The sequence below is a fragment of the Pecten maximus genome, chromosome 9 (assembly GCF_902652985.1).
Source record: "Pecten maximus chromosome 9, xPecMax1.1, whole genome shotgun sequence".
NCBI classification, from domain to species: domain Eukaryota; kingdom Metazoa; phylum Mollusca; class Bivalvia; order Pectinida; family Pectinidae; genus Pecten; species Pecten maximus.
In genome coordinates, this window is record NC_047023.1 from 41,006,110 (window position 1) to 41,027,164 (window position 21,055).

Sequence of the window (21,055 nt, forward strand, 5' to 3'; positions counted from 1 at the left end):
TTTTGTGAAACAGTACCATGCAAGATACATCTTCTCTTACGCCCACCTTTCAGATTTTTTTTACTGCAATAGCCCCGAAAATTCTTGTCAGCTAAATCAGTAAAATCTTAGAGGTGGCCATGAGTATGGTCTTAAACTATCAACAAAACGAACAAGTTTGGGATGTTAATTTTTAATTCAATCATTCAACAGATTCCAGGTAAGTGTCAAGACTCAACTGGAGTCCAGATTCACAAGAAAATGTTTCCAATGAAACACTAGCACATTAGAAACATAGAAATCCCACATCTACATTTGTAACAGTACCTGGTTTTCTTATATGTTTACAAACACACACACCGCTAACAACCTCGCCGTCCCATAAATACGTCTTAGATTTCACATTGTCGTTTTTTATGTTTCGCGTAAAAAACAAAACCATCTGCACTATTGTTGTGATTTAAATGAGTTCCTAATATACTGTCATCACGTTAGGCCTCAAAGCCAGCAAGGAAGTCTGTGACCACTTGTTTTAATTTGGCATCTGTCTCCTCAGAAATCTGTCCATCCTGTTGGATTTTCTGCAACATGCTCTGTTGTGAAGATTGGATGTGTTCCAGGAACTGCTTCTCAAATGATGTAATTTTAGAAGGGTCAAGTTTATCTAGATGTCCCTTGACACCAGCGTAGATGACTGATACTTGTTCCTCAATAGCCATGGGAACTGAAACAGACAGGAAGTGATGTCATCATTGCTGTATATTTAACCAGATGAAGGAATCTCTACAACTGTTGTTTATTTTCTGTTGATTCAAATCAGTCCCAATCATCAAACATTTGGACAATTCCATGCTTACAAAACAAAAACATAAGTATGCATGTTTTTATTTTAATGTAAAAATCCTTGGCTTAAAAAACAAATGTTGTCTTCTGTGTTTTAGCAGAAAACTTCTCATCCAACAAGGGAGACAACTGCGTATTGAGCAAAATATTGTGTCCAAAAATGAAACAAACTACCTCAATATTCATGCACTGAAAAAGCAACAATAACCCCAAAATTTTCTGAGAGATCCATGAAATACTGACCATATTGTCCCTGTTTCAAAAGTTCTGTTAGACGGACACCTCGGTTGAGGAGGTTCTGTGTTGCCTGATCCAAGTCAGATCCAAACTGTGCAAAGGCAGCCACTTCTCTGTACTGAGCCAACTCGAGCTTCATGGAGCCAGCCACCTACCATACACATATCAGATACTCGGGTAAGCAAACATGTCTGAAGAAGGCTCTCGACGTGTTACGATTAAAGATTTTTTTAGATTTTAATCTTAATTATTGTTGATGCGTATTTTTCTCATTTCAACAACAAAACAACTAAATCTCTTGCATAATGACAACTTGTGCTTATTTTTCAGTTCAATTACGTTGATAAAACATATCTAGAATATGTACCTGTTTCATGGCCTTGGTCTGGGCAGCAGATCCTACACGACTGACAGACAGACCAACGTTAATGGCAGGGCGGATACCCTTGAAGAACAATTCAGTCTCCAAGAAGATCTGTCCATCTGTAATAGAGATCACATTGGTTGGGATGTAAGCGGACACATCACCGGCCTGTGTCTCAATGACAGGAAGAGCTGTGAGGGAGCCACCACCGTGGTCATCGTTCATCTTGGCTGCACGCTCCAACAGACGGGAGTGGAGGTAGAATACGTCACCGGGGTAGGCCTCACGACCTGGGGGACGACGCAGCAGCAGGGACATCTGACGGTAGGCCACAGCCTGTAATACACAACAAGAAGTGAGCAGGCATTTCCAGCTATTGTGTTTTGGGATAGAAAATATTTTCAGTCATAAAGCAGTTCATTTTAACAAAAATTTTCACCATTGACAATTCTGAAAACGGTGTCATTTAGAGGATTTTCATTATTTAAATTTGATAAATCAAAATTATTATCAGTGTTAAATTTCAAAGATTTCCATCATAATAGTTATTAACATGAAAATCAATATCTCTCAAAAATATACAGGATTATAATGGTTATTAACATGAAAATCAATATCTCTCAGGATTATCAGTAGACAACTTGGCTCATAAACACAATGATGAGGGCTATTCTAGTGAAATATTTGTCTACGAGAGGACTCAGAAAAAAAACGAAGTTCTAGGCATGTTGGGAACAGAATACAACAGTTTATTAAGTTATCCCATGGGTGGTCCCTGTTGAACAAACTGGAATTCTCCTGTTGGGGGGATATTTTACTGGAATAGCCGAAGTAGTCCAAATCTAGCTCTGATGTAAAAATAAAATTTGTAAGAAAAAGACTAAGCACCTGTTTGGACAGATCGTCGTAGATGATGAGAGCGTGTTTGCTGTTGTCCCTGAAGAACTCTCCCATAGCACATCCGGAGTATGGAGCTAGGTACTGAAGAGGAGCAGCATCTGAAGCTGTAGCACTTACAATGATGGTGTACTTCATAGCATCTGAAAGGAGACAAATAGAACAACATTCTAACTTTTCTGTTACTTGAAGGCATGGCAACAATTATCACTTGTCAACACTTCATTACAGAAGTTATAACAATTTTGTATAAATAGCAAACAAGGTATTCTCATTCTTTAAATAGCTGGAAAAAGAAAAAGAAACAAGAATGAAGACTAAACAAAGTTAAACCTGTTTGCTATTGATTTTTTTTATCAATGTTATAAAACAACCACCTCATATTCAATGAAGGTTGTGGTGCTGCTCTTGATAAGATAATGTAGTTCCATGTTGAGAAACATGAACAGGTCTATGAATTACTAAAGGTTTCACATCATTACCAGCATCAGTAAGCCTCTTCACAATCTGGGCAACAGTTGATCGTTTCTGGCCAATAGCAACGTAGATACAATACAGCTTAGCCTTCTCATCAGTGGCGTCATTAAACCTCTTCTGGTTGATGATGGCATCAATGGCAACAGCAGTTTTACTTAAAAATAAATCCAGTAAATGCATTATTTTATCTATAAAAAATTACTTGGGTAAAATTATCAAAGCATATTCATACATGGTATTGTTCCAAAATGTATTTGCCATTTTTGCCAGTGTTCAAAAAATTTAGCATATTTATCAAATTTCTTTGGCATTTACCAGACCTTTGTGTTATCCAAAGTGAGATTTTGTTACTTTGATATGTGTCCAGGAAATGATGTTGGACAGATATTTCATAACCTCAACAAACCATCAAATTATTAAAACTTGTATCAGCTCTATGCTTTGTTGCTATTCATAGTGCAGGAAGATACTTTTCCTTTGTATTAAAATACACATCATTTCCAATATTCCTACCCAGTCTGTCTGTCTCCAATGATCAATTCACGCTGACCTCGGCCAATAGGCACAAGACTGTCAACGGCTTTGATGCCAGTCTGCATGGGTTCCTTCACAGAAATACGAGGAATAATTCCAGGGGCTTTTGTTCCAACACGAGCCCTTGACTTAGAAGTGATAGCACCCTATAAAATATAAAGTCACAAATTTGATGAAGGTTGACGAGTACTGGCTCCAAAGGGGGGAATCTAAATTTCAAGAGTGAATGCATATATAAAAGTTTACATCATTTTCAAGTCCATGTTCTCATGTGTCCTGCTAAATTTAAATTTTGAAAAGGGTCTTAACAGTCACCTAAATTATGAAATAATTCAGTTAATATGACCCTTTTTGGCCCTGCCAATTAGCCCAGGAGGTAAAGCCTTGGCCTTGCATACCACCAAACTGTCATCCCAACCTGCTATTGAACAAAGTTAGAATGATTTCCAATAGAAATTCAACAAATTAACGTTAAAAATGTGATTTCCCTTCATAAACAAAATTAAGTTAACCCCCTCCCCAGGGTCATGAAATTTACAATTTTGGTAAAGCACTTTAAGACCCTTCATTTATTTGGGTCTTTGATATTTGACCCTCTTCATTGGCATAGCTAAGTGTGGAAAAAAATGCAGGCGTAGCTAAGTGTGGAGAAAAATGCATGATTGGGGTGCAGGGCGTAGTAAATACTACACCTCTAAGATTACTGTTCAATGTGTGCGAATGGCTGAATGAAAATCACCAGACTGTCATATTAATTATGCAAAAAATTGAACACAAAATCAAAACATTGATTTTTATTTCGATTATGTCTATGAAAATTCCATCTGAAGACCTAGATACCAAGATCAATGCAACTCAAAGACACTCCTGGTTGGAAGTGGGACATCCGTTTGCAATATTGCCAATGCTTCTCCTTGGTTCGAGCTTGCACATGATGTGTAACGTTGGGACTATTATTATCTTCATCAGTGTTTGACAATTCATTTTCTACATTTGTTATGAGAATTTTTGCACAAAAAAAGTCTACTTTTTCTTTGACATAATGATTCGAAAAACAAATACATGACAATTTGGTAACAGGAAATATATTTGCTATAAAGTCAAATTGGCAGAAGTAAATTTCTGGAATAACTGATTGTCACTATAAGTATTTTGGATACAAACAGAATAAACAGTGCTGTCTCTTTGACTCAAACGACCAAAAATAATTATTGCAAATATCAGAAAATAATAATAAAATGGTAACGGAAGAGATTTTCAAATACTGCAGAAACTGCAGATTCAATTCTTTACTCAACAAAGGACCAGTTTATTAAACATTCTGTCTAAATCTTCAGATGAAAAATAGCAAAATGTTGAATTAGTATGACCATGGGTGTACCACTACCAGTCCATTCATTGTACATTTTTATCTTACACATTAAACGAAGGTTTTTACTCAAATTATATTTGATTTTGTCAATATTTCCTGATTGTGATACCTTTCCATCAATGGGGTTTCCTAAAGCATCCACTACTCTTCCGAGTAACTCTTCTCCGACAGGAACATCAACGATGGCACCAGTTCTCCTCACTACATCACCTTGTCTGATGAGTTTGTCATTACCAAACACTACCACGCCCACATTGTCAGGCTCCAAATTCAAGGCCATACCCTAGGAATTAAAGACATATATATATATAAATATGTAGACAGCTCATATCATTTACCCTGGAATTACAATGAATAGCTCTAAGGAATTCTACAAAGATCAAGATTTTGTTGCAATTTCTCAAAATAGGAAAAACAGATTTCTTGTCACATTAAACAATCCACTTTTGTGATATTTGCAGTCTGTATACAAAATAACACGTTTTTTATATTTCACTGCAACTGACATTTATCACAAGGCCAATAACTGGCAGTGAGATTATCTTCTGCAGCATAGTACGATAGTAATGGAGAACAAAAATTCTTATCAAGTTATCGTTGTCAGAGGACAAAGGAAATACACTGTACATCATCTATAAATCTCAACATAATACTGTCTGCATATTGATAGTTGACAATTACTTTGAGACCACTAGAAAATTCCACCATCTCATCGGCCTGAATGTTCTTAAGTCCAAACACACGAGCGATACCATCTCCAATGGACAACACTCTTCCTGTTTCTTCAATATTTCCTTGTGAAGCAGAAACGCCAAGTATTTTTTCTTCTAAAATTGATGATACTTCTCCACCTAAAACAACCAAAGGTAAAACTTTATAATAGCATGCCACAATATTTATCATTGTTAATTCAAGGTTCAATAATAGTCAGTCAGAAACACTATTGGCCTTATTTTTAGAGGTCAAATTTAAATGCCAAAAAGAGGAAAATAAAATATTTCATAATGGAATAAGTGTAGCAATGATTTACCATGCATTGTCATAGTATATGCAGATTTCCATTATATATAGGCAATATTAGAAACATTTAAGTACTACTTCTTACCAGCTACTTTAGATACAGGAGATGTTGTGAATTTCTTTGATGCAACCATACCAGCTCCCAAGGCATGTCTACAGACCTATCGGAAACAAACAAAACAAATATTTGAGTTGATGCGCTGTACTGTTTTATTTATTTATGTCATTGATTTTCTCTCCTAAAATAAAACCCATCACAAGATGACCAAAACCTGTCTTATGTATATATATAATTGAATTTTCATTTCACTGTTACTGACTTTCATAACTTAAATTGATTTGTTTTTCAATCAAAAATTGGATAATTGAGAAAGAAGTGTTGTCATTGTGGAATCGACCAGACAACTTTTCGCAAATGCATGCCAATGGAAGTCTGAAGACAACCTGTAAAGATAACATAAGTGCGGGTCGATGTCTCTCAATTTCAGGTTTATTCGTGTTTGGTGCCAAAAAACAGTCGTCCTTTGCAGTCATAATGTTGCGAAATGTCATTTTAGTATTTTAATGAAACCATGCAAAACTTGCTCTTTGACCTTGGCATTGGTCACCTTGGATTTTCTAACTCATTCAGCGATTAACTTTACGAAAACATACTTTTCGATATCAAATATTCCATATGACACACGTCGTTGAGATGTTTAAGATGTACATTAACCAATCTTGTATGTAGATAAAGAATTACCCTAACAAGACGAACCAAGTGCGCCACACCGGCCTGATAGGACAAGCACACCGGCAACCGGGTTTCAAGGTTGGAGAAAGACACGAAAATAACAATTAAAATACGCTAAGTACCTTCAAATTAGTATTACAACATGAATCAAATACACAAATCTTTACCTTTGGGACTGTTCTTGGCAGCTGCCTGGCCAAGGAGGTTGCAAACCGTGCTGTTAGCATGCTTGCAGTGGTGTGTATTCGTGCTAGCCCAATAAAATGGCCGCCAGGAGACCTGAGTGGAGGCTGATGGGAAGGTTACCAGTTTCTACAAATATAACTATGAGAAACATAAACGAAACGAATATATTAACTTCGGATTTAATGTTACGGAGAGCGCCGAAATGCATCAGAGTACATAAAATTTAGAACCGCCCGACATCCGTAAATGCACCATTTCTTAATGATGTGTTCAAATAAGAAATCTCTTTTTTTTTGTCGAACCAAAACGCGTTTTATGGAAATGTGTTTTATTTATTTTAATGTTCCATGTTTTACAGTATGCATTTACATGTAAATGAAATAACAAACACACATTAGATTTTAGCGAAGTTTCTCTCATACACGTGTGAAAATCAGTCAGATTTATGACTAAGGTTGTCTTGACCACGGATGCGAAGTCCTTGCCCTGCTGTTTAATAAATTGTTTCTGTAATGACTTGCTTGTATATTGATACGATGAATTAAATGTGTTGTTTTTCTATATATGTGCTTGATAAATGAAATCAAGTTAAATTCTCGTTGATTACAACATCCTTGAAATAAACAACGTGCATTCTACGAAATTGCGTTTCGTTAGATTACGAATCATGAAAATATTTTTGTGATTATACTCTTTAACACCAATTTATAAGTAAAATCCGTACAAATGCGATTTTTCGTATATAAATTACGTGATGTATTTATAATAAAGTACTTAAGTTCTATCAATATGTCTATGACATTAAATTATGAATAATCTATAATATTAGTTTAGAGAGTACTCCATACCTCACATCACATGACGAACTGTCATTGAAGGAGAACGGTGTAGAACGACCAAAAGAGAGACTACTAAAAACATAGAAAATGTCGTCTGGATGTACAGTTCCGTCAAAGATATGCTTAATATTCATAGGTTTGATATTTTGGGTAAGTATAGTTCTGTTAATAGTACAGCGTGTTAATATGAACTGTTCAGAACTGGACGTGAAGTGAATGTTTACATCCAAGTAAAATGTCCTGTCTGTCATAAGTTCATCAGAGGCTGATCATGAGTATGCATATGAGTAATTAGTTGTGTATGAAAAGGGTTAGCAATTTTTCAAAGTTTTTAAGTCAATAATATGGATACCTATTAATAAGTATACAGAGAGAAAATCAGAATCGCAAGCACAACATTGCCATGATGCTGATTGATGAATTCAAAACGTAATTCTATGATCTGCCCTACACCAATTTATCATTAATTAATGAAAAAATTCTCAGTCATGAGCTAGGTTATCCCGCCTATTGAATAACATTTTACAAATAGTAGTCATAGGCATAAACCTAGCAACTATTTTGGACAATGAGATTATCTGGCATTGCCATGTCTGTAGAAAAGTATAGCCTACATTTCCTCTGGCCCTGACACCTGGGATGTCTGGTCCAGGGGGCCAGACGAGAGCGCACTATTTATATAATTATGAAAACATGGAATTCTCCTACACCATTTGGCGTTGCTAAAGATTTTGGTTGACATAACACCTGCCTTACAAATATGGATAAATGATGAGATATTTATTTGCCCCCAAACACTCGTTTCCAATGTAACCAATTCAAGATATTTAATGCCGGATATATATTTCAATGAAAGAAAGCAACAAATTAGCTTCTGCCTATTGTAATCCTATTGTCCAGTTTTACCATTTTATTATCATTCAAACCATGGCGAAATTAATATATTGATTTAAGTAATTTGTAGACTGTCCATCAGGTTTTGCGGTTGTGTTCAAATTCCTGCGATTCAAAGAAAATTTAAATGACTAGCAATATAAACTGCAGGGTATGTTGAACTATGTTCTTCATATTTTTATCAGATGCCTTGATTCATGGCGACTCTTTTTGAAGGCATAGACTTTCATGCCGCTGTCTGACAGTCACTATCTCTCTAGCTGCAGGTATTATTTCTGGCTAGGCCATCATTAAAAAATTGTTTGTTTGTGGTTACCCGACCGACTCACTAAAATAGCCGCGACTCAAACAATTTTTTGGACCTTTGCTATTTTTTTTTTTTTTTACTGCTGCTTCCCCCCAGCGGTAACACCAATATGAATGTGCCTTGTAACGAACGCACCGACAGCATACAAAATACTTCGAATGCTCTCGGGAGTTACCTTCATATTCAATACTTGCGGATTCTCTCGGTTCTTAACCATTTGAGACAACGATGAGTGTTTCAAATAAATATAGCTAGCTTAACCAACCAATCAGAAAACGTATTACGGTGATTCCTTGTGATATCAAAATATAATTCCAACAGCGATTGGTTAGATTAGAAAGTTACTGATGTCATTTTTCAATAATAATGAGGGTTTCCTCGGCGAGAGAGAAGCATCGATCAATCATGGCGGACGATGTAAACATTCTTTCAAAACGTGTTCGGCAGCGAGACAGACTTTGATGAATACAATGATTTTGTTGTTAGACAGAATTAAGGAAGACAAAGTTATTTAGCAGAGGTTATTGGCCTGGCAGATATATAGTTACATTTAATCCATGTCAAGATAGATATAGACACCGAGCGGATCAATGGCGGTATAAAATTTTCTTCAGCTGTGAAGATAGAACCGCTTGATGCGATCTTCAAATAAAAGTGTTTTAGGTGTTGAAAAGTAGATATCTTTAATTTAAAATATTTCTAAAAGTTTGGCTTTGATGAGATCATTCAATTTATATCGGTACACAGCTTCTGATGTCTCTTTGATCTCCAGTCTGCACAGCCATTCCTGGCAGACGGAGAAACGATGTCTGTTTCACTCATAAAATAGTTACACAGGTGAGGTCAAATACATCTCTATCAAATTAAAAATTTTGAGACACTGATTTCTTCATCGAAATATATTTTATCCAGTATCAATATGCCACTCATAATAGTTGACAAATCTAGTAACAAAATCATCTTTCTTGCTTTTAAATTGCAAATATTTATGTTTTTTACCTTCATTTGCACCTGTTAAATGCTGAAGACACAATTGACAACATATATTCAAACTAGAGATAACAACAAACATTTTTTATACAAGTTTTATTCCCATATTGCAAGTATTTTTTTAAGTTATACACATTTGAAAAAAAAAAATATTTTGTAAAATGTCAAAATATTAATTCAGTCATGGGGAAGTGGTATACAAAAATATGTAACATTGAAAACATAAAATGTTCATTGGGTGTGCTGTTTAACTGATTTCAAATTGTGCTTTTTTATTTCTTTTCAAACAAATGAGAGTTGTTATGTTGTTTGATGATTAACCAGTTTGAAAGTTCTTTTACTTGTTAAACTGAATTCATATGTAAACATAAGATCAGACATGTATTGCAAAAAAAAAAAAAAAAAAAATACCTACCTACCTACCCAGTGAAAAAAATGTGGGTCGGGTAACCACAAACAAACAATTTTTTAATGATGGCCCTAGGTGATTAGGTGCTGTAGACGGTAAGTTTGAGGCCCAGAGTCATGATATTGTCCTCCTTTGTCATTTCTGTTACTATGTTATATATTTAATTATTAGCACAATGCATGTATCTTGTGCACTATGTGTTGTTGATCTAAAGGTAAAGTTAGGAAACACTTTTTTATTTGTACGTTAAACGTTACAATACTAAACTTAACTAAACCAACGTTAACCAACCCCAAGAAAAAAAAAAATTAGTTCAAATATCTTTGAGTAATGTGAAAAAAATACATCAGCAAGGAAAGGCGCTATCTATACGTATTTTGGAGACTTCTTTTTTACCATTAACTAAGACCTTAGTGATCAGTATTAAAGAAGGTCTTCATTTTCTGAAATCCATTTGGTCCACTAAAATTAAGGTAATATTTAGGAAAAATTTGAGTTGACAAGCTTAAGAAGGATTATGCACATTTTACACATGATTATAATTGGGTGTGATCATGATCAGTCCTCACACTACTCAGATAGTCTGCGTGAATGCATATTTATGAACAATTCTTCGCAAATAATACAAGCAAAATACTCCAACTTGCGTCAACCACACAGGAAAAATCTGGATACTTGCGTCAGACTCGGAATCCAATTTTTAGCAGATTTGAATTCATGTCACAGTGATGCTTGTCGGGTAATTTTGGTAATGTAAAGCGTTTAGATGATCATGAATATTAGCAAAAAATGGCGCTTTCCAAGTGACAACTACTTTGGATATATAATGCTGTTTTCACAGAAGGGAACAAAGTATGGAAAAGAGTCCAAACATATATATCAAAGAAATAAGTTATAGGTAGGAACAATTACTGAACTTTAACTAAACATGAAACGATTGATACCTGAACATGAAAGAAGTAGGCCCATTAGATGGGCATTGTCATACATGCCATACCTCCCGGCGTGAGACAAAATCTCCCTTATTTTCAAGTCATTTATTTCCTCCCGGGAGGAGAGCCCAAATTCCCGTATTTTGTAATTCTCTCCGGTATTTTTGCCGACGCCATTTTTGTTTACAATTCAGTAGTTTTTCTCGCGAGATTTGGCTAAGTTTAGCGATCACCTGATCACTCAATCAAAATGGCGCATGTTGCATTGGACACGGCTTTCACACAAAGCTCTGGCTAGTGTAATGTTTGCGCTAGAATATCTATCACCATGAAATAAAGGCAAGTAGCTTTGCTAACAGACTTGAATTATTGTTTGTTTTCTTTTAGGACCATACTTTGATAATGGTAATTTATACAGAGTCTGGTCAGACGCAAAATCACACATGTTTTTCATTTAACATGTGTATCGTTGATCAGTGATAGCAAGATGAAATCCGATATTTTCTTTTAGAAAACTATCAAAATTAGCACATCTGTTGGTCGTAGTGGTCAATCATTATGTTTATAATGACTACCGTCCATGGCAGAGATAATATACAAAATCTAGAATGATCGTGATACGATTTACTGCAGTCTCCTAACATGAACATCTTCAGTTCTCATGACTTCATGTATACACTTGCACACTTGGAATATTTTTATATCTAAATGGTCCAACATAAGGGATCCCACAGGACATTTCATGGTAATTTTTACAACTGATGTGTTCCCTCAGAGTGGATCAAGCTTTCTAATTTTAAGAAAATCCAAACTGATTAATGATTAACCTGCTTGTCTTAATCTTTAGCTACCTGTATAATATACCCTTTTCAAATGCTGTTATGTAATATGCATAAAGCTGTGAAACTTTTTGTGTTACATAAAAAAATCAAAAAATAATTTCATATCATCAGAATCTGAATGTATACTTATTGCATTTTTTACCTGATACAACTTTTTGTTACAACTTTTTGTTGTTTGCATATACAATATGATTAATATCCAAAATAAATATAAATATTCTTTATCACTTTCAAAATTAGTTTATTGCTTTAAAATTGAGTAAAAATGTCGATGTTCATGTCGCGCACAAATCTCCCTTATTTTAGGCAAAACTCCCTTAAAATAATCATCAATCTCCCTTATTGGTCTCCCAAAAATATGGCATGTATGCGTTGTATGTTTGTAATAATTTCAATGTGAAATGTATGTCGCATTTTAATTTTTGAGAAAGACCAGGTATTTTTTACAACATATAATTCAAACATTCAAAAACTGCGTCAAGAAATGTTAGGATCACATTTCTGCTGTTGGTATTTAAAATCACATTGATCAATAGCCATATCATTCTTTATATATGCTAAGCAAACTGTAAAATCCTAATCCGGAAACATTAATTTCAGGGTTCTGCAGCAGGTCTCTTCTTCGTTGGAGGATGGGTGTTTGAGACCTACAAGCACTTCAATGAACTGACAACTGCCAACCTGACCCTTATTCCGGCTTCCATTGTGTTAGCAGTGGGTGTGTTCATGTTCATTGTTGGATTCCTTGCGTGTGCTTCTTCTGTCAAAGAGAACAAATGTCTTCTTGCAGTTGTAAGTACTATTATCTTCAATGGTTGCCTCTGTAGTTATTGTAGTATATATCTAGCTACTTATGAATTAAATGTCCAAAGTTACCTAGTATATATAAATCTATCTTGCCACATTGTTTCTATTTTGATATTGTAGTTGCTATAAGTAACAATAGCATGGTATTTGAATATTCTTGATCAAGGCAACATTTTTATGCCCCTGTATTGTGTTTCAGGATGTCAAGTGGCAGCGGGGGCATTTATATTATGTCTTAGTCATTTTCTAGTTTAAGCAATGTGTTCCTATGAGAGCAAGAGTCATATCAATTGAATGAAAATGCCAAATTCAAAATTTATCTGAAAAGATATGTCTTTATCTTCAAACATGTCTAGATCTTCATACAGTGATAAAATGATAGAAAAATAACACTCAAACACGCAGAAATTTGATATCAAAATATGATATGTTTTCAGCTATTGAGATAGAATATGAACATTTAAAAGGGAAATTTCAATTATTGTTATATATGTTTACAGCTGTTTTCCATCCTGTTGGTGATTCTCACAGCAGAAATAGCTGCAGGTTCCCTGGGCTACGCTTTCAGGGATGATGTAAGTTTTACCGTCAGTTTCATTAACAAGTCAGTAATGTACAGCTTGTCACAAGTGCATTTTCATCAAACAAAATTTTTAGAAATGACCAATGCTACATAATCATAATGGACAGTTTAATGGAGTTTTGATAGATTTTCATAAATTCAGAAATATCTGTCCAAAACAGATTTACCGGTATAAGTTGAAGATTGCTGGTATCTGTACATAAATAATGTATATGCACATGATATACATGTATTAAGCATTCAGTTATTTTCATATCAAGATTGGAGATACTTCAGTTGAAACCTACGAGGAATGATTTTCAGTAACCAGCACATATTAAAAACAAACGTTTCACAAATGTTTAGATTTTATGATGATTTGATATAAAAGCAAAGGTTGAATTTTAAAAAGCACAAAATTTGTTACAGTGTATTCATGGCATGTTGTATTTGTTGTCAGATGGAGGGGTCAGTGCGTGATGGTCTGAACCAGGCCATTAATAAGTACAATGGAACCAAGAGTGACCATCAGATGGAATACCTACAAACAGAGGTATACATGTATATATATCAGGGTTATCCACCTCTTACTCTAATTCTCCTGTTTCTTTCTTGCATGAAGCTGGGTGTTTTAATTAACTACAGAGATCTGAATGTAAATTTAAAAGGAAATTTGTGAATCATGATTCAAATTCATACACAGTAGAACACCATATATCTGAACCACATTGTTTTTTTGGGATATATGATTCCATAACAGATGAACGTATTGACATGTGGAGGACATATAATTTTGATAATCAGAAGTTTGGATATGTGGCATGAAGACATGCAGCATTTTATTAGGTCACCTGAAACAAAGTCTCAAGTGACCTATTCTAATCGCCTATGTAAGTTGTCCGTCCGTAAACAATTTACATTTTCGACTTCTTCTCAGAAACCCCTGAACCTTCCATGGCCCAAGGTCAATCAAAGCTGTGAATTATATAGTTAAATTGACAGAAATTTTTCAAAACTCAGATGACTGTTAAGGCCCATGGGCCTCCTGTTGTACAAATTAAATTAATTTGCTACTATGTACACAAAAAATAACAAAAGGATGGTATGAAGGTTAAAGTGTCAGTGACATGATTGTCCAATTAGTGTTATCGTCTGTCACTGTTTTTCTTTTGTTATCTACTCCACTCTTCTTACAGTTATTGTATTTATTTGTTTAGCTGAAATGCTGTGGTGTAAACAACGCATCAGACTGGGAAAAAGCAGAGGTGTGGTCCATTTCTCACCCTGGTAAGGTACCATTCAGCTGTTGTCTACACCAGACCAACTGTACTCAGAATGTCAACGGGACCGACATCTTCCAGAAGGTAGTCATTGTTATAAGGTTGTGCTGGTGAAATATGTTCTTGGGGATTTGGTATGGGACCATTTTATCTCATTTTCAAAAGAAAACTGTTGAATTGGGAATGAAATTGCAGGAGTAAACTGCAAATTTTGAGTTTGGTTTAAATTAATTAATTTCTGTTCAAAATTAAGCCCTTCATCGGCCCCAAAAGTCCTCATCAAGAGCCCTGACAGGAAATAATGCTCTATTTGAACAAAGTAATATTTATCATAACTTGTTTGTATTTCAGGGCTGTCTTCCTGAGCTGAACAATAAGTTCTTGAAAAACCTGAGATATATTGCAGGAATTGCTGTGGCCTTTGCGGTGATCCAGGTAGCTTTTCATTTTGACATTACAATCTCTATGTTGAATATATAGTTACCTTAGAAGTTGACCATGTCAAAATGTTGCACCTTCACTTATTATCCCCTGGTGACGATGTCGGGGAGCAGATAAAGCATTTCATTCCTATGTATGGGTGTTTCAAGCTTTCTGTTCTTTTCACTTCATTTATCAACAGATTGTGATCAAACTTCATATAATGGTTAAGTATGAGAATACCTTGAAGAAGTTCCACTTTAAAGGTCACTGTTACTATTTATAGAAAATCTATTTCAGTGTTCTAGTGGTTCATTTTTAAGCAGACTTTAATCAGTCTTCATAATGGTCAAGAAGGAGATTACCTTGAACAAATTTATTTCTCGGGGTGCCAAGGTCAAGGAAAGGTAACCGTTAATATGTATGGCTTAGTATATAATTAAAGTAGGATGTTTCATCGGGTACTATACTTAGCATTTGAGGGGATTTGTATTGCTTGCTATGACTTATTTGTATGTCCTGCAGATGTTGTTAACGATTTTGTCCTGCTATAGATGGACTTTGTACTGATATTGATATTGTTTTTGTTCCAGTTGTTGGGGATGATCTCCAGCTGTGTGCTGTTCTGCAGGTCAAAAGAAGTCAGATATGAGGTCCTTGGAGGTCCCAACTCTGGTCTGCGGGTGTAAAATGAAACAACTTCCGATGTAAATGAGGGATAAAAAAAAACAAGGGACTTAACTTACCTGAATTGTCAGGCACGGGAAAAAGGGGATTTAACTCCTCTTGATCATCAATATTAACAAAAGATAAAACTCATAAAGGAGTATAAACAGTAGAACATTTTTTATGTACTTGATTGAACATCTGAGGTACAGATTTAAAATGAAAGTTACCACCACGACATTAGATATACGAAAACTAACGTGTACTCAGTTAGAAAAATAGAGTTATGAAAGATAATTTATTTCACACATTGTCTTTAACCCTTGTTTAGTTTACAAGCATGACAAACCTAACAGTCATATCCTTCCACGGAGTCAGAAAATCAGGAAGGTTTTAGAGAACTTGATTCTGTTTTTCACACGCAACATGAAACTTCTGCTTATTAGAATATTTTAAGTAAAATGTAGGAATCAAAAGGCAACTTTGGACATTTAATTCATAAGTAGCTAGATATACACTACAAAATGACAAGCTGTTACATGTAGGGATGTAATAGCTTTGTAGTCTGTTAACTTTTGGTATACATGACTTTTTCATGAAGGTTGTGTGTAAACTAATATGAACATATCTTTACTTACAGAAATACTTAGATATCAATAACCTTTACCTCCCATAGATCTGAACATTAATGACACACTGTCACTTAGTATTTACTGTGTGAGAATCAATTACAAAGAACTTTTGAGATGAAAAAAATTCATGGAAAGAGTTAGTTATAACACTTTCGAAGTGATCGGTCCTAAACAAAGAAAACACTCGCATCATTCCATGGACATAGCTTGCCTGTGTCTCTGGGACTTCACTTTAGCTTATGAGATTGTCTGTGTTGTGTTTTGGTTTCCTGAACTGGTATGGTATTTATCACATATTATGTGTGTATTGTCTTATCAGAACTAGTCTCTCTTACATTTAATGTATTTCACTGAGAGATTATAAGCACCTATATATATGGACATATTTATTTATTCATCTACCATGCAATTTGAAAATGGATTTACTCTTTACTATATGCATGTGATGTGCTAATATGACACAAAATACAACAATTATACATGCTAGAATCGGTGAATTATGGCCGCCACTCTGTATAATATTCATGTCATCTGTTGAAAACATTAGAATTTAGTTTTCCTTGGTTATATATTGATAATGTCAGCTTTACTTTCTTCATAAACATATATTTTAGTGGTAAAAATGTTTTAAAATGTTTGCAGTGAAAAAACAATAGAATTTGAATTCATGTATGAAACTAAACATTATGTATTTGGAAACATTCAAAATATTTTTAGTTTAACAAACTCAGAGGGTATTGTGGTAATTTAGAAAACGTTTTGATATATACAAATTGTTCTTGCAGTAATTGTATATGTACATGTCCAGTAGTGATCTGCGTATTGTATTTTATCGAACCCATTTTACTTATATATATGTGAAGCCCGACTGTTTCAACAGGCAGTATTAAGTGAACAATTTCTATAAAGTTACACATAATATTACACACATACATAATGTTTTACTAGATATTTGTCTACCTTCCTTTTTCGTTATCAAGTAGTATTTCACTTTGACAAAAGTTTGGCTGAATTACAAAATGAATGATATGATGTGACAATGTTAAAGAAAGAAAATATTTTTTCCCAAACACTAACTGAATATTGGAGCAGTATTATATTTACCAGCTTTATAAAGATTTTCACCAATTTGATTTCATCTCCAACAGAACTGATCCATTCCTTTTGGTACACAACAAATTCATCATAACAGGAAAGACAGGGTGACTTGATTTAATCAATTAAATATTTTTGAATGCCAGACTATAGGTATAACTAAGTCTTACAGACCGTATATTCTCTGTAACCAAGGATCATCAATATTTGGCAGTGCTAGAAGGTACGATCAAATGTAGATTTTTTTTCCACATCCAGGGAGTAACTAATTGTTTATATCTCATCTGTTTTCAACACTTCACTCCAAAAGTGAGATTTAACTCAATATATATGATGTTTGTTTAAATTTGTTTGCATTGATAAGACTAATATGCTGTCTTGTGCTAGGCATTTGGTGCATTTTCACACAATTTCTCAAAGAGTGTAGATTGAACTTTTGTACATGCAGTGTACTTGATATTATATGCGTTTCATAAGAAGAATAATTTATTTCCAAAAATATGGTTGAAGCCTCCTTATAATTATGTTATAATCAATTATGCTACCTGACTGACATGTACAAAATTTACATTGTATTGGAAATTAATCCAAAGGCTAAAACCCTATGATAGTGTATTGAAAAATAATCTGTAGTGCTGGGGATCGAACTAGCGACCACTTGTTCAACACTTGAGAAATGTATGAAATGTAATCGTATTGTGAAGCTTAATTAAGGTAGCCTTTGATGTTGGAAACATGTTGGAAGGGAGATAACTCCAACACAAATCCTTTATACTGTATTTGATCCAATAAGTACAAAAATGGAGTGTGCTTAACAAAATTATGTACTGTGTAAAGGGGAAAGTTGCTCTATGATATCTGGATGAAAAAACAATATAGTGTCTTTTGTTTAGTCTGAAGATGATATTGGCACATCAGTGCTGTAAGGAAGTCTTTATATCAATGTATGGTTCAATTATAGCACACTCGCCCTCTTTTCCTGGAAAAGGTAGTAGTGCATTTATAGGGACAGGTGCACTCATTAGGTCAAATAAGGTAATTATTGCTAAATAATGATATTTAGTATGATTTTCACTTAACAAATCTAATGGATTTGGCAGTTGTGACTATAATATAACAGTACATTAAGGAAAATAAAGACGATTAAATTACTGAAATCGATACTTTAAGATGTAATTACAGTCACACATTAGTTTTAAAGTATCACGATTGAGAAAAGAAAAAAAAAGCTCACCTTGTGAAAACTTACAATGCAAAATACTTTAGTTTATTCCTTGTAGTTTGTTATGTATATGTTTAAGAATACTCAGTGCTGTTTATGGACAGTTTGGTTATATTTATAAGTGCTATTGTGTCCACAGGCTTATGTTTATGTTATTATGTTGCAGCTAGTGTTGTTACGGAATCGCTGTGATACCCTCATCTCATCAACACCTCATTTCAAACAATAAAAAGGAGAAAAAAAACAAACAAAATCAACAAAAAAAAAAGGTTTTTTTTTTCAATTTAGTGATAAAAATGATTTTTGTCACTTTTTTTTCAAATTACTAAATGATATGATAAATTATTTTATTTTATATTTGTGATGTTGTACTTTTACCAAAAGTTTTGAATATGGGACGGTTAATTATATCTGAAATTCTTGCTTAAAATGTGAAATTGGAGTTATACATTCAGCGATCTGTTTATAAAAATATTGTATGATTTTATTTCATATCAACTTCATTTGTAGATCAACATCATTGTGTCTTCTATGATTGTGTATGTACTTCCTTTTTAAATAAAGATATTGAATGTTTTAAATTGGTCATATTTGATTTCTACTCTTGCCCAAAACACTGGTACATTTCAATTTACGGTTCACAAAATGTAATTTTAGCTTTTAAAGGGAAACATTACGGTCTTTTTGGAGACTTTACTTTTTGAGGCAAGAGAAAGATCACCCTTTGTTTGAGGTAAAGACAAATCTTGTTTTTTTTTTAGTTAAGGGAAAATAACTAGTATTTTTGAGGTGAAGGGAACATAACTACATGTAGTCTTTTTGAGGTAAGAGGAAATTAACTAGTGTTTTTGAGGTATGGGGGAAATAACTAGTCTTTTTGAAGTAAGGGGAAAATAGCTAGTCTTTTTGAGGTAAGGGAAAATAACTAGTCTTTTTGAGGTAAGGGGGAAATAACTAGTCTTTTTGAGGTAAGGGGAAATTAACTAGTCTTTTGAGGTAAGGGGGAAATAACTAGTCTTTTTGAGGTAAGGGGAAATTAACTAGTCTTTTTGAGGTAAGGGGAAAATAACTAGTCTTTTTGAGGTAAGGGGGAAATAACTAGTCTTTTTGAGGTAAGGGGAAAATAGGTAGTCTTTTTGAGGTAAGGGAAAAAATAACTAGTCTTTTTAAGGTAAGAGGAAAATAACTAGTCTTTTTGAGGTAAGGGGAATAAAATTAGTCTTTTTAAGGTAAAGTGAAAATAACTTGCTATAATATTCAATCAAACAATAAAAAAAGGATCTGTTCCCGAAGATTGGAAAAGCGCTCGAGTTTGCGCTATATACAAGAAGGGAGACAAATGCGTTGCAGGAAACTATAGGCCTGTCAGTTTGACATCTGTCGTCTGCAAGGTAATGGAAACAATAGTGCGAGATCACATGAATAACTTCATGGGGGCAAACAATCTATTTTCTTCAAGGCAATACGGCTTTATATCAGGAAGATCTACATCACTTCAACTGCTAGAAGTTCTAGATAAATGGACTGAGGCGATTGATAAAGGCTTTTGTGTAGACTGTATATACATGGATTATCAAAAAGCTTTTGATACCGTTCCTCATAGGCGCCTGGCAAACAAATTACGTGCATACGGAATTTCGGATGAAATCATACAATGGATATTAGTTTTTTTGAGCGGAAGGAAGCAACGCGTATCTATACAAGATGTGCATTCAGAATGGACAGACGTAACGTCAGGAATTCCCCAGGGATCTGTGCTTGGCCCTCTACTGTTCGTGATATCTATCAACGATCTTCCAGAAATAGTAAATTCCGATTTATACATGTTTGCCGATGACACCAAGATTTTTAAAGTTATAACGAAAAAGAGGATGAACGTACTTTACAGCGGGACCTGGACACGATGAGCACCTGGAGCAACACATGGCTTTTAAAAATGCATCCGGAAAAATGAAAACATGCATATCGGAGGCGCACAACAAAACATGGAAACAACAACGGTATCATATGAATTGCTAGGAAACAACCTGATAAAAACAGACAAGGAAAAGGATATTGGTGTAACGGTAGATACAGAACTTACCTTTGAAAACCACATCAGCGAGAAAGTTAAAAAAGCTAACCAAATTTTTGGACTTTTAAGAAGAACATTCAGTTTCATGGGTATAAAAAACTTTCCTTTTGTTATACAAGAGTTTGGTACGATCACAGCTGGATTACGCTAGTTCGGTTTAGGCTCCGTGGAAGGCAAAAGATATTGATAGATCAGAGGCAGTACAACGACGAGCAACCAAATGTTTACCAGGAATGAGCGGCCTATCATATACAGAAAGGCTTAAGAAATTAAAACTTCCAACAATATCGTACAGACGGGCTAGAGGAGATATGATCGAAGTCTACAAAATGTTAAGCGGCATATATGACAAAGAATCTTGCGGCTTCATAAAACCATGGAAGGACATGGCAAAACGGCACAGCGGCCGAGGAAATTCAAAGATGCTATTTCCGCAACAATC

General features: G+C 34.5%; 2 protein-coding genes across 2 annotated transcripts; one reads left to right on the forward strand and one right to left on the reverse strand.

Moving 5' to 3' along the window:
• Window positions 1–156: 156 nt before the first annotated feature.
• LOC117334956 (ATP synthase subunit alpha, mitochondrial-like) lies at window positions 157–6,782 on the reverse strand. Its single transcript, XM_033894821.1, has 10 exons — window positions 6,624–6,782; window positions 5,809–5,884; window positions 5,385–5,554; window positions 4,813–4,986; window positions 3,311–3,477; window positions 2,803–2,951; window positions 2,312–2,463; window positions 1,427–1,759; window positions 1,066–1,210; window positions 157–703 (listed from the first exon to the last, which is right to left on the reverse strand). The coding sequence occupies exons 1-10, from the start codon at window positions 6,681–6,683 to the stop codon at window positions 471–473; spliced, it is 1,659 nt and encodes a 552-aa protein (XP_033750712.1). The 5' UTR covers window positions 6,684–6,782; the 3' UTR covers window positions 157–470.
• A 709-nt stretch (window positions 6,783–7,491) lies between these two features.
• LOC117335237 (tetraspanin-36-like) lies at window positions 7,492–19,115 on the forward strand. Its single transcript, XM_033895237.1, has 7 exons — window positions 7,492–7,631; window positions 12,456–12,647; window positions 13,163–13,237; window positions 13,685–13,777; window positions 14,442–14,588; window positions 14,856–14,939; window positions 15,518–19,115. The coding sequence occupies exons 1-7, from the start codon at window positions 7,569–7,571 to the stop codon at window positions 15,611–15,613; spliced, it is 750 nt and encodes a 249-aa protein (XP_033751128.1). The 5' UTR covers window positions 7,492–7,568; the 3' UTR covers window positions 15,614–19,115.
• The last annotated feature ends 1,940 nt before the right edge of the window (window positions 19,116–21,055 follow it).